This window comes from Branchiostoma belcheri, unplaced genomic scaffold (assembly GCF_001625305.1).
Source record: "Branchiostoma belcheri isolate BF01 breed outbred unplaced genomic scaffold, Haploidv18h27 scaffold52, whole genome shotgun sequence".
Taxonomy (NCBI): domain Eukaryota; kingdom Metazoa; phylum Chordata; class Leptocardii; order Amphioxiformes; family Branchiostomatidae; genus Branchiostoma; species Branchiostoma belcheri.
The window spans coordinates 1,896,061-1,908,010 of record NW_017804154.1 but is presented as its reverse complement, the minus strand read 5'-3'; the positions used below and the strand labels follow the sequence as shown (position 1 = coordinate 1,908,010).

The 11,950-nt window shown below is 38.5% G+C and overlaps 1 protein-coding gene across 1 annotated transcript in view; it reads right to left on the bottom strand.

Moving 5' to 3' along the window:
* LOC109480678 (calcium and integrin-binding family member 3-like) overlaps positions 1 to 11,924 on the bottom strand; it is a 14,756-nt gene extending 2,832 nt beyond the window's left edge. Inside the window, exons 1-4 of the mRNA XM_019782907.1 lie at positions 11,517 to 11,924; positions 9,481 to 9,515; positions 4,791 to 4,908; positions 522 to 674 (exon numbers count right to left, since the gene is read on the bottom strand). Of these exons, the coding sequence (XP_019638466.1) occupies positions 522 to 674; positions 4,791 to 4,908; positions 9,481 to 9,515; positions 11,517 to 11,567 (357 nt within the window). The 5' untranslated portion in view covers positions 11,568 to 11,924. The remainder of the gene's footprint in view (positions 1 to 521; positions 675 to 4,790; positions 4,909 to 9,480; positions 9,516 to 11,516) is intronic.
* Between the last annotated feature and the right edge of the window lie 26 nt (positions 11,925 to 11,950).

Genomic DNA, 11,950 nt, shown 5'->3' with positions numbered 1-11,950 from the left:
AACTCTCACACATATGTATACACAACCAAGACAGAAAAACAATCCAGTAACCATTGAAAAATAAATTGCAATTCGCTAATGGCAATAAAAAAGAGTCATTTTCTCCTCCCTGATATATTGGGATTTCATTAGACCACTTTCCCAAACTGTAATCGATGTCGACGTTCCTCCTGAAATTACGGCTAACCATCAAACTTCAACATTGGTACCAACCGACCAGAACAACCTAATCTTGTTTACAGTACAACCTTGCACGCCTCGTTTGCTCTAAAGCTGAAGGTTGATAGCGACTGGCTCAATTTTATGCAAGGGGGGAATTGCATTTTAGATGTACAATAGGCCTTGAAATACGCTCGTACATGTAATAGTGTGATGGACAGAATATCATTCAATGCTGATACCATTTACAGACTCACGTCCATCCTTGTGCATTTCTAGGATACTGGCACTGTGTACATATCTAGGATACAAGTATCCCCTTGGTCGCTAAAGTAAAAGTAAAGGCCAAGTACTATCTAAGCCTCACCATATATTTTGAATGCATAGACAGCCTTGATGTCCTGTGGTGCTTGTTCACTGAACACAGAGAACATGTCCAAGAAGTCATCAAACGTCATGTTTCCTGACCCGTCTTCTGAGAAAACTTCACAGATCCGTCTCCTAAACGGATTTTCCTGCAAGACACAATGCAAAACATCATCAGTTTCATAGGTCATATTCTTTATCTTTACATCTTTCAGTCCTGTCCATTGATATGCTAGTATCTTGAGGATTTTATTACCATCATTTTCACACCGTACTGTTAGATTACCTTCTTCAAAAGAAAACGTATAATCTATGCAATGTGTACATGCATTAAACAACTGAGCAGAAGATTTACTAATCTATTTACCACATCTAAGAAGACACGGTCTAATTCCAGTGTAAATGGGATGCAGTCATAATTGCCTTCTATTCCAATTCTGTATTCAGTATCAGTATACTCAGCAATTGACCACAAAGACACATGGAGGATGATTTCAACCAGCCAGCCAAGTATTCCCTTTAAATGCAGAATTTTGTAGGACTTAGATGCTATGATCAGTATCTGCTGTCTTAGGATTATTTCCTACTTTGTTGTTGTTAAGAAATATACTTGTATCTTTGTTGTGAAATTAGCACAGACATAGATGTGCTGTATAGCCTAGGTCACTGATTTTTATCCTTACATGCAGTCAGCAGCTAGTGATTTTACTACTGAGGATCCTACATCAATTCTGGCATGTTGGCAATACAGTTGTCTCTGACACGTGCCCAATGCTTAGTAAGCTGGACAATTCAATAATCTCTGTCCTTACCGGTTCATGAACATTCTTCATGGCTAAATTACTTGGATGTTCAATTAGTTTTCAGTGAAAGCCAATTACTATTAAATTTTATGTTGCTATATTGAAAAAAGGAAAACAAGTCGAACTACAATTCAATATTTCACTTGTACCTTTGGCTGACCCTCTCTACCTTGATCCCAACACAACAGAGAGCCATAATAGCATAGCTTATGGCTCATAAATTGGTGTCTGGCAAAACCTTCCTTCTTAAACAGCTATTGACCACAAGGTCGACCCCGTCATGCTGGTTGACCTTGCTTTATTGGCAGTTCCCCTCAACATAGATCATGGTCTCCACCTCCCCAATCAATGGTGGGTACTGCTCAAACATGTGTACTGTTTTAATTATTAACATGAAAGAAATACTCCAACAAGGCAAGGCCATGCATTCTCCTCTTGGTTAAAATGTAGAAAACACTAAACTTGTCAGTTTCAGTGCACAGCCACATTATTTTAGGATATTCCAGTTGCAGTGAGTCAAATTACATACAGTCACCTTCAACTAACCACCTTTCTTGCATGTTGGATTTGAAAAAAAAATCTTGCGACATCTGGATTTCCCATCATCAGCATTTTGAACATGAAAGGCAGTGAAAATGCAGAAAATCTTGCATCCAGTTGCAAATTTTGGAGTAAGAATATAGGAGTCAATACAAGTACTTCACAATCTGCTATCAGTGCCTGGCTTATCAAGTAATATTGATGAGTAAAATATTTTGTTTTAAATGGTAACAAGACGTAACCATATTAGTGCTAACAGACACGGGCATTTTTGGTGACAAAGGGAGATACAGACAAAGCATTATTACTGGCTCTGTGCATACAGGAGGGGGGTTTGGGTCACCTCCATAACACATTCATTGCTGGATAGATTGCCCAGATTACATGCTGGATGAACACAAATGGCAGCCAATGGCTCACTAGCAGACGGGTCTCCTGTGTAACAGCAGGAGAAATCAGCCAGCCATGATCCACTGTAGTACCAGAAAATCTCTTCAGACAGGAGGCGGGCATTGAGACACAATTTTCTACAAACATTTCCTTACAAAAACTACAGCTGCAGATGCCTGAGTAATCAATTGAAATTCAAGAACCCTTTATTTTGTGCACAATTGAAGGTGATGAGGGTGAATACTAAATACCTTCTGCTTATACTATAGGATTTTAATAAATCAACCATAATTGGAGATGTGAAATTATCCAACCCTATACATGGAATATTGACAATTGGAAGAGCAGCGGAAGAACGATTAAAAAAAGCAAACAAAATGAATTTATTGACCCCGAAAGTAGGACAGGGATACCACATTTACTGGTCATACCATTGTTTTTCTGGGTACAGCTCTTGATGAAATGCATCAATCAATACTCCAGACATTACAACACTATCAAAACCGTCGGTCCCTTGATATGAGGAAAATATGGATAAAGAAAAGACAGAAGGAGAAAATGCACAATAGATAAGAAGATCAGTATCATGCATCTTTGATTATTTTATGCATTTCATGTAACTATATTATATGCCAGATTCTGATTTGATGGCAAATGCTCTGAAATGTTTCACAAAAGAGGAAACATCCACTTATACAAACAGGCTATTTCATTAGCTTGTTCAGTTTCGATAGCCTACCAAGGCCAGCAGCATGTCTGTTTGCCCTGAATATTTCTGGATGGAATGACAAATGCTTGTATCGGAATTCAATTTGTGCCAAACCTCATGTGGGGGTCTCGGCAATAGCCAAACAAATTGGGGCGGACATACAAGGATAAATGCAAGGTCTCATTTGCATCTAAAAGTAACAAGCTGATTGGACACATCATTTAGCAGCATATGCCTGCCTGTTATTCACCTGAGTGAACTTCTCAGGCCACAGGCAGGTGTGACACTATAAGTATATATGTTACAGCCTAGATTTTCCTCAAGGGTTTTCCCTAGTCAGCAAGATATGTATTCAAGATTAAGATCTAGCCTAGGTTTTGGGTCCCTGCAGCTGGAGTAGCCTTGAAAAGAACATGACATTTCTAGAAATACAGACTCTAAAATGAAAAGGCATCAGATCTGTTTGTACAGCTGTGAGATGCAAAGAAATTTACCCATTTGTCCATCAGAACAACACTTTCCTCTCTCCAATATGCAGGATTTTATCCAGTTCAAGCAATGCTCTCTGACCCTCTGCGACCCTATGCCAATTAGCAGGTTCATTATTGGTAACTGAGATTCGATTGTACGAAGGGTGTCTGGGGGCTGTCTTGCCTTAGAATGGCTGCTTATTATGGTGCACCTACTGGGTCCAAATTTTTTCTCTTTCTCAGAGGAGATCTAAAGGAAACAGAAAAATAAGGACCCAGTTTGGGTCTTCTCTTTTATGTTCCTCAAGGATACAAATATTCTTACATAAACCTGTCTTCATAAGTGAACTACCAGAACCACAGAAATTCAAACAAATATGTAACTTCCCGCAGCTCATCTGTTTATGACATCTTACTTGTTCATCACAAGGATTTCACTTATCCAAGATAAGGAATGGAAGGCCTATGAACCAACAACCGTGAACAGCGAACGGAAGTGACCTAATTCACAGAACTTCTATTCATCAACATCCTCTTCCAAGAAGGGCTGAGGAAGGTTTGAGTCAGCATCTTTGAACAGCAAAAGGAAGTGACCTACTTCTTGGAATATTCCATACATCATTCTGTATGCCAGAAATTACCTCTCATGTTCAATCTTCAGAATCTGGCAATAGAACTAGGACTTTTCTATTCCACTGTGCATTACACATTGGGTAGAGACAACAGAAAAAAACAATATTTCTGTTTACTGTTTAGCCAGGTGGACATCTCAGGGGGTGTTCTAGCCAGCCTGAAAATTATTTTCTGTCATCCAAGTTTTGTTGACCTAACATCATGTCTAGCACTGAAGGCTGTGGAAAATATTGAAATGTTGACCCTCTATTTGCTGCATTTTGAAGGGCAAATTTTGCTGGTAGCTTAAGCTTAGTTTAATAGTCTCTTTCCGTATCTTAACATGCTGATTTTTGTCCAGATTGGACAAGAACAGTCTGCATCTCTTCATGGTGACCTGTTTCTTGGGTACCCTGATTTCATAAGGGAGGATAGTCAAGTCAAGTCAAGTCAATCTTTATTGCAAAAGTTATTGCTAGCAAGCTACAGGGAGGCACTTTGTTCTGTTCTCACTGTGGGAAAAGCTTTGCAAAAGTGGAAAGATGTTCTACAAAATACATAATCCTTTTCAGCACCAAGGACAGACCACTATACTTTTACATATATATGTAGTCTAATACGATTTTATTAGGATGTACCTAGCACAGAAATGTTATACGCACATTTCTCATGCACAAGTTGTGAAGTTATACACAAGTTTTCTTGATCACTACGTACTTAGACAAGACTGTCAAGACATACCTTTAACTCTGGCATTTTCTCTATGTACTCAAAGGGCACCTTGATCCGGGATGCCTCACCCCGAGTGTAGCTCTTGGGAATGTGGTCAGAGTCCAGATCCCGATACCGCCTGAATATCCTGTAAGAACATAGAGCAGAAATGTATGGACTGCATATCATGCATGTATAACATTGTCTTGTGAAAGTGTAAGTGCTTTTTACAAACATTATTTTCATGAATATTTAGTCTGCCATTAGGATACAAAAGTCATTCCTGATCATTCCATCATACCAATACCCAGGCTAGCAAGCTACAGGGAGGCACTTAGTGCTGTTCTCACTGTGGGAAAAGCTTTGCAAAGAGGAAACATGTTCTACAAAATACATAATCCTTTTCAGCACCAAGGACAGACCACTATGCTTTTACATATATATGTACTGGCTTCCCTCAGGCCTAGGAAAAAATGTTGTGCTTCCTGTTTCCTGACCGACCCTAGAAAAACCTACCGACCCTAGACTTTTTTTGGGGGGGTGGACCCCAGCAAGGGACATATTAAATAATTTTCGAGCTGATCAACCTTTTCTAGCTCTATGATCTGACACCTGAGTAACAAAACGTTGTACAATTGGTTTTCTAACATTGACATCGAAACTAAAAGTGTCCTCATGCAAGTTTTACTTTGTTAAACTGTATTGTATAAGTTGGACCCCTATGTAGATATCACTCATCATTGGCAGTCCAGTCTCGGAATATCTTGTCGCCACCCTGGGAGTGCATCGTCTACTGTGGCTGTAGAGTCCGATTCGTGAATTACAGTCTGATATCACTGAAGTCTAAAAAAAAAGATCCCTATCTACCAACCCTAATTTTTTCTAGTCTGAAACAGGAAACAACATTTTTTCCTTGGCCTCACAAATGTGTCTGGCCCCTTTAATTTCATCACTCAATTTATAACATGTTCTACATCATCCTTTTCAGCATCAAGGACTGAGCACTATACTTTTACATACATATGTGCTGGCTTCCCTCACAAATGTGTCTGCCAGTTTAATTCCACCCATTCAATTTACAACATCCTCTTCAAAATACATCAACCTTTTCAGCACCAAGGACAGACCTCTATACTTTCACATCATTTCCTTCTGTCACCTTTTCCCCCATCCCTGAGTAGAGTCTTTAACACCAATAGGTGTCAGTCATACATATTTCTACTTGTCATTATGCTGTCTATGGCTCCTGTGCCAAGTCCACTGTAAGGTTCAACCTTTGGTGCATCCAGACTGTCTGATGACCAAGCAATTAGACTTGGCCGTCAGCCCAGACTCCCTCACCTAGGGTAAATACCTGGTCATCACTGTTCAATCATACCCAGCCAGGCTGATGATACCACATTTGCCAACGTGTGACCACTTCTTGGCAACGAACCACAACTTTTATTCCAACTAGAGGACATGATTAGTATTGTCCAGACTGCACAGCCATCGACTCAAGCTACAATGGCTATCACATACCATCAGTGATTAGCTAAGAATGTTGGTTAGACTTACCTACACAACTTGAAATATCAAATGTGTACCTGCCAATGGAGGTCTCAGAAGCTACGTGGCCATACATTATCAGACATCATATGCTGGCATATCCTCATATATAACTAGTGTTTAGACTTGAAACTAAAAGTGGTTGCTAGGACAAACTATAAGTTATAATTTATCTCCTGGCCCAACATTAGGTGGAAGATCAAAGCTACTGTAAATCTTTTTGCTCTGGTTTATTTTATTCTGACCACTCCAACACAACTTTGTCAAACTGTAAAAAGATGTTTCCAATTTATTGCCAGTCTTTACTACAGAATTCCTTCCATCGTGACCATGAAAAACAGTGATATCCTTTTCCCTCCACCATATAAATCTACTGCAAAAGTAGTACAAATTTACAGTAGTAATTAGTTGACCTAGGTCTAAGATGTTAGCAAAATGAAATCTTTCTGTTTTACGAATATAGAAGGAATGCTAAAACATATGCATGACACAGCTACCTGTACATGACTTCAAGTCAAGGTCAAATGATGGAGTATGTATAAAACAATGTATAAACGACATATGGCAAGTTTTGCTCATGCATCATATGTAGAAGGGAAATTCTTTACCACCTAAAATTTTCAAGTTATAAAACCTGTGAAAAGCAAGAAATCAGCTTCTCATACTAAAATTGATAATGTTCTCGCCAATTCCATATGGAGCACATCATGCATGTTGTTCTTGGGTTTGTGTGCTAAAAGACATGTACAGACACATGCATGCATGTATGAGACACGGCTGTATGAAGGGTTTTATCACGATGTCATGGCTTTATGCTATAAATCCTCTTGCTGTAGTCAAATATAAAAATGCTCATGGAATATCCTATTCCTGTCTCTGTATGTGGCCAATATTCCCGTCTCCTGATATTGCAGAGCTCAAAATTAAGCAAACATCGTCACATTTCAGGTTGGCAAATGGAGACATACGTGTTGGCTTCCTTTACAAATGTGTCTGCCCCCTTTAATTTCATCATTCAATTTACAACTGTGTGCTGTTAACATATAGGTATTCCCAGAGGGGTCCATACAATTTGCAAAGTATAGATTTTGTTGCAGAAATTATGAGCAATGGATGACCCATTTATTTGCCTGTTCCGTGCTAGCCCTGTTTATCAGTCTACCCTTTGGAAACCCAGTCAGTATAGTGATTGGCTATGATATGAATCAACTGCTATAAGGATAGCAATAGATTGCAATGCTGAACATACAATTGCCTCCTTGTTAGAATGCAGTGAACACCAAGCTTCCAAGCCTCCCAAAGCCATATTATAAGACTTGTGATGTTGTCCATGTCCACATCATCAGACAATAAATCATTTTTCAGAAGGCATGTTATTGAACTGTTACAGTGGTGATGATGTTGTTATTGAAATATTATCAAAGGATCAAGGATTAACAAAATCCAGGAAATAATGCCTTTTTGAATTACTATTATCTGAATCCTACTTTTGTATTAATTACAGGCCTATGATGTAAAATGAGCACAAAACAAATTAATGAAGACAGATGATGATACCTGAGCATGATAAATGACTAAGGTGTACAAGCTCCATTCATATCTATCAATCAAAATATCATTTCAAGTATACACATAAAACGGTCAGATTATCATTACATACATATTACCATGACAGTAAACAACATGAACATTATTTTCGTTGCAAAGTTTGTACCTGGCACTTCATTTGAAAACAAACAAAGTATCAAATTCAGCCCAGTTGATAACAATGCATGTACAAAATACAGCAAAATTCTTCTTGAAAACAACTATCATTTAAGTGTTAAAATCTGTCTGTATTGATTGATAGCATTTATGATGACTGTCACTTTGTCAACAATGAAATTATGTAAAGGATTTTATGATAATACAGTTAAAACATTGGTCAGTAACCTTTCTCCAAAGCTCTGATTTAAAAATGCTGCCAACACATTCACTTGTGATCACTCCCCAATTCAGCTGATTTTTGCCTTAACACATTTACCTGCAAGGTGCAAAACAATAGTAACCTTTATCTTAGACCCCACATGCACTCTCTGCCAATTCCCTATTTAGGTTCTCACATATTCAATACAGTATATTGGCATTGGCTCAACTGCCATTCTGTATATCCACTGATGAATATTTCCTGACATATTATGTGGAACATTTCTAGGCCAGAAGGAAATAATCAATAGATCATCTTTTGGACATTACCATTTTTAATCTAAAATATTGGCCAACATCATGTTCCCATAAAAAACACATGTTATTATTTGTATATCCCTAAATCAGATGGGCTATATGCTGTAACACAGTTGAATGCTTGCTTTTTCTCACTAATACTTCCAGATTATAGTAAGATACAGAGATCAATATTTGGGATTATCCTTGTTTGAAGGCCATTTGGTGGTTACTAGACATAGCAATCCTTAAGGGCCCCCTCAAGGGTTTATACTTCTACTATATACTAAAAACTTAAGTGAAAACAGCTCAAAAGGAAAGTCTACTTTAAGCTTATTTTGGGCAAAACAGGCATGCTCTATATACATTGGAATTTCATAACTTAATTCAACATATATCTCAATGTTCCCAACATTGTGTGAATAACATCAAAGGTTTGAGTCAGAACTAGATGATAGAGATCATTTTAGTAATGATTAAAACATCATCAGAACTATTTGTACTCCAGGAACTTCACCTGGTAACATATTGTAATTGGGAGCCACGCATGAGAGGTAATAGGCATTTTGCATTAAGTCTTACAATGGTGTCAACAGACATCTGTTTCTCTGAGTCATTCAGTATTGATGGTACTTAGATATGCTTACTTTTACAGTTTTAAAAATGCACTTATGTATAAACCTTAGAATTACAGGACATCATTGACATCTAAGGTTCTAGGCAGAATACGCCTCTACATGCAATTCCTTTTGCTTACAAAGATCTAACAAGCTTGAACTCTATAACTAAAGATCTCTCTTTCTTTCTCCTTCCAATGTGTCAAGGTAGTCTAATTTGAAGATGACAGAAGATATATCCAAAGTAGCTGCTAGTGCTGAAGTCACAGATAATATAAACAAAGTAAGTATACCTGTCAGATAATACACCGATAACATCAATATGACTTATCAATTAAAAAGATGTTGCTTACCTGAGGATCTCTTTTCTGGTAAAAAATGTACAGTCCTGCAAATACATAGGAAAATGTATATCAGTGCTTGTATAGACCACATACAAAAATGAAACAAGCCCTACATGCCTTTATTCTGTTCAATTTCATTTTATGTTTAAATTTTTCAGTTTCCTTTATGTTTCAATTTCTTTATGTTTCTGCTTTGACTGTGTGAAACTGTGTGAATATCATTATCACATGTTTGAACATGGGAAGTTCTGAATGACATGATCATGAGGAAACCATGTTTAACTGCACAGCTCATCATGGATCATTACCAAACTAATCATGGTGAACAGACTTCCAGCAACACAAACGTCAGACACAAACGTCACAACAGCACGTCACAACCTGCCCACAGAATCACACACACAGATTAATCTTGGTGTGGATAAGTCAGTATACTGCATCCAAATAGTATTCTACTTAAAAGGAAAGAATTTCTGTTATTGAAAAATTTTGGATGCTGTTTACTAGTTGCACCTTACACTGAGGAAACATAACCAGTACCTGATTTTGGACTTTCATGATGTCCTGGCAATAATAGCATAGACCACAAGGCATATATCTATACACATAATGCAAACAGGTACTTTATAAGGACAAATAATGCTACCTGTCACAGCTGGTATGGACAGTTTCTCTGGCATATATCCCTGATGACTTCCAGACATCCTCAAGCTCTCAATGGATGAAGTGTTTTTGAACCCAAGTCAATTCTAAACTTGACATATTGATTTTCCTATGTCTATACCAGTCTGCCAATACACTGAAAACTGGTACATGTCTGTTAGTGGTAGAATTTACTATCATCTATAGCAATACCTCACACTCACCACCAATATACAATGTATATTGTTCTACCAACACTATTCAATGGCAGATTCAAAGAAGGGTTGTTGCACTAAACTGAAGATTTGAAATGGTAGAAAATTTTGATACATAGCAACAGTATACTACTAAGCAGTATACTAAATACTGCTTAGTATTTTGCACAAGGTTGAAATATGTTTCTGCTCTTAAGAAGAAATATATCTATCAAACTGGCCTGGGTGTAATACAGTGTACTATGCATGTCCATGGTGCTGAATTAACTGTTGCACCTTAAAATGTATAAGTGGCTGTTTGTATTCTCTCCTACAGCTGTCAAAATGGACTGATACACCAACTGAACTTCATTGTGTTATTATGATAACTTGACCTAGTTTGCTAGGCTACACAAGAACTGCCCTTCTTTCTATTGTATTTCTATAAGAGGTTCGTTGCAATGATGATGTTTTGTGGCATGATAGCCAGTTGTTCTAAAGTGAGACACCTTGTTTAGTGTATATCTGAGGTGAGGGGGTGACCTACATACAGGGTAAAATGAACCCATGTTCAATCAGCCCTGAGAGTAAAATGACCGGCCTGTTTCTGACCTAGTTGTTGTGCCTCTAAATTACAGTATGAGTCTCAAGGGGCTGCTTGCCTCATCCAGGGGTGCAACCGAAATTGGGAGCAGTGATACAATTTGAAATTCAAATGACTCCGCCTTGTTTTGGTCCCTGTAATTTTGTTTTCATGAAGGTCCGTGTTCCTCTTGGTCCTACCGTTTCTCATGAAGTTAATTTTGATTAACCCCATCAGTTACAGATTGTGTTGTTTCGACGGCTCAACGGCGTATCAAAATGTTCTAGATTTAGTCATGGGCGTTCAAAAAAGCATCGATTCTTTAATCTGATGAAGATTGGAAATGTTTTAGGTCAGAAAGCGCGGCCCGCCTGAACGGACCGCCCACCCCCCTGGCCGCTCTACCAGGTGAGCAACTGTAACTGCATTTACTGATGAACCGAACGGGGCGGTTTCGATACGGTGCAGTTGTACAACACTGGGATATCTCTATTAAAGCTGCAAAATGTGTACCTCAAGGCATGTTGTCTACCTTTACAGTATGTTAGTACACAGGAATGGAACAGTTACGACAACAGTGTTCGCCTGTCTACACGGATGGGTTGTTTGTGAGCGACAAAACCAACCTGGTATTGCTCCAACTGCGATTCAGTGAAGGCTGCCTGCTTATTTCCCATCTCCCTTTAGGATGACAGCGTCTTCATAGCGACCCAGAAAACTCTCTCGTCTCCTCCTGACCACCATCAAATTTACAATAAACGTCCCTTGCCCGCCGGCAACAGGTCATTTATGGGTGAATAGAACGAAATTCGCAGTCCGATTTTTTCGGAGATTTGTGGCTACCACAACATGGCCCGTGCACGCATGTCTGCTACGTGTGACGTCAATACACAGTTTACGACCTTCCCGCAGAAGATCGATTTTTATCGTTTATCGACCGCTGCGTATTTTGGGGCTGTTATTTACGCCCATCTAAACATCATTTTTAAACAAAAATGCACAATATTTTCGTAGTGTCGTGAAGGCGCGGCGAGTCGAGGGAATTGATGTCGTAATATCA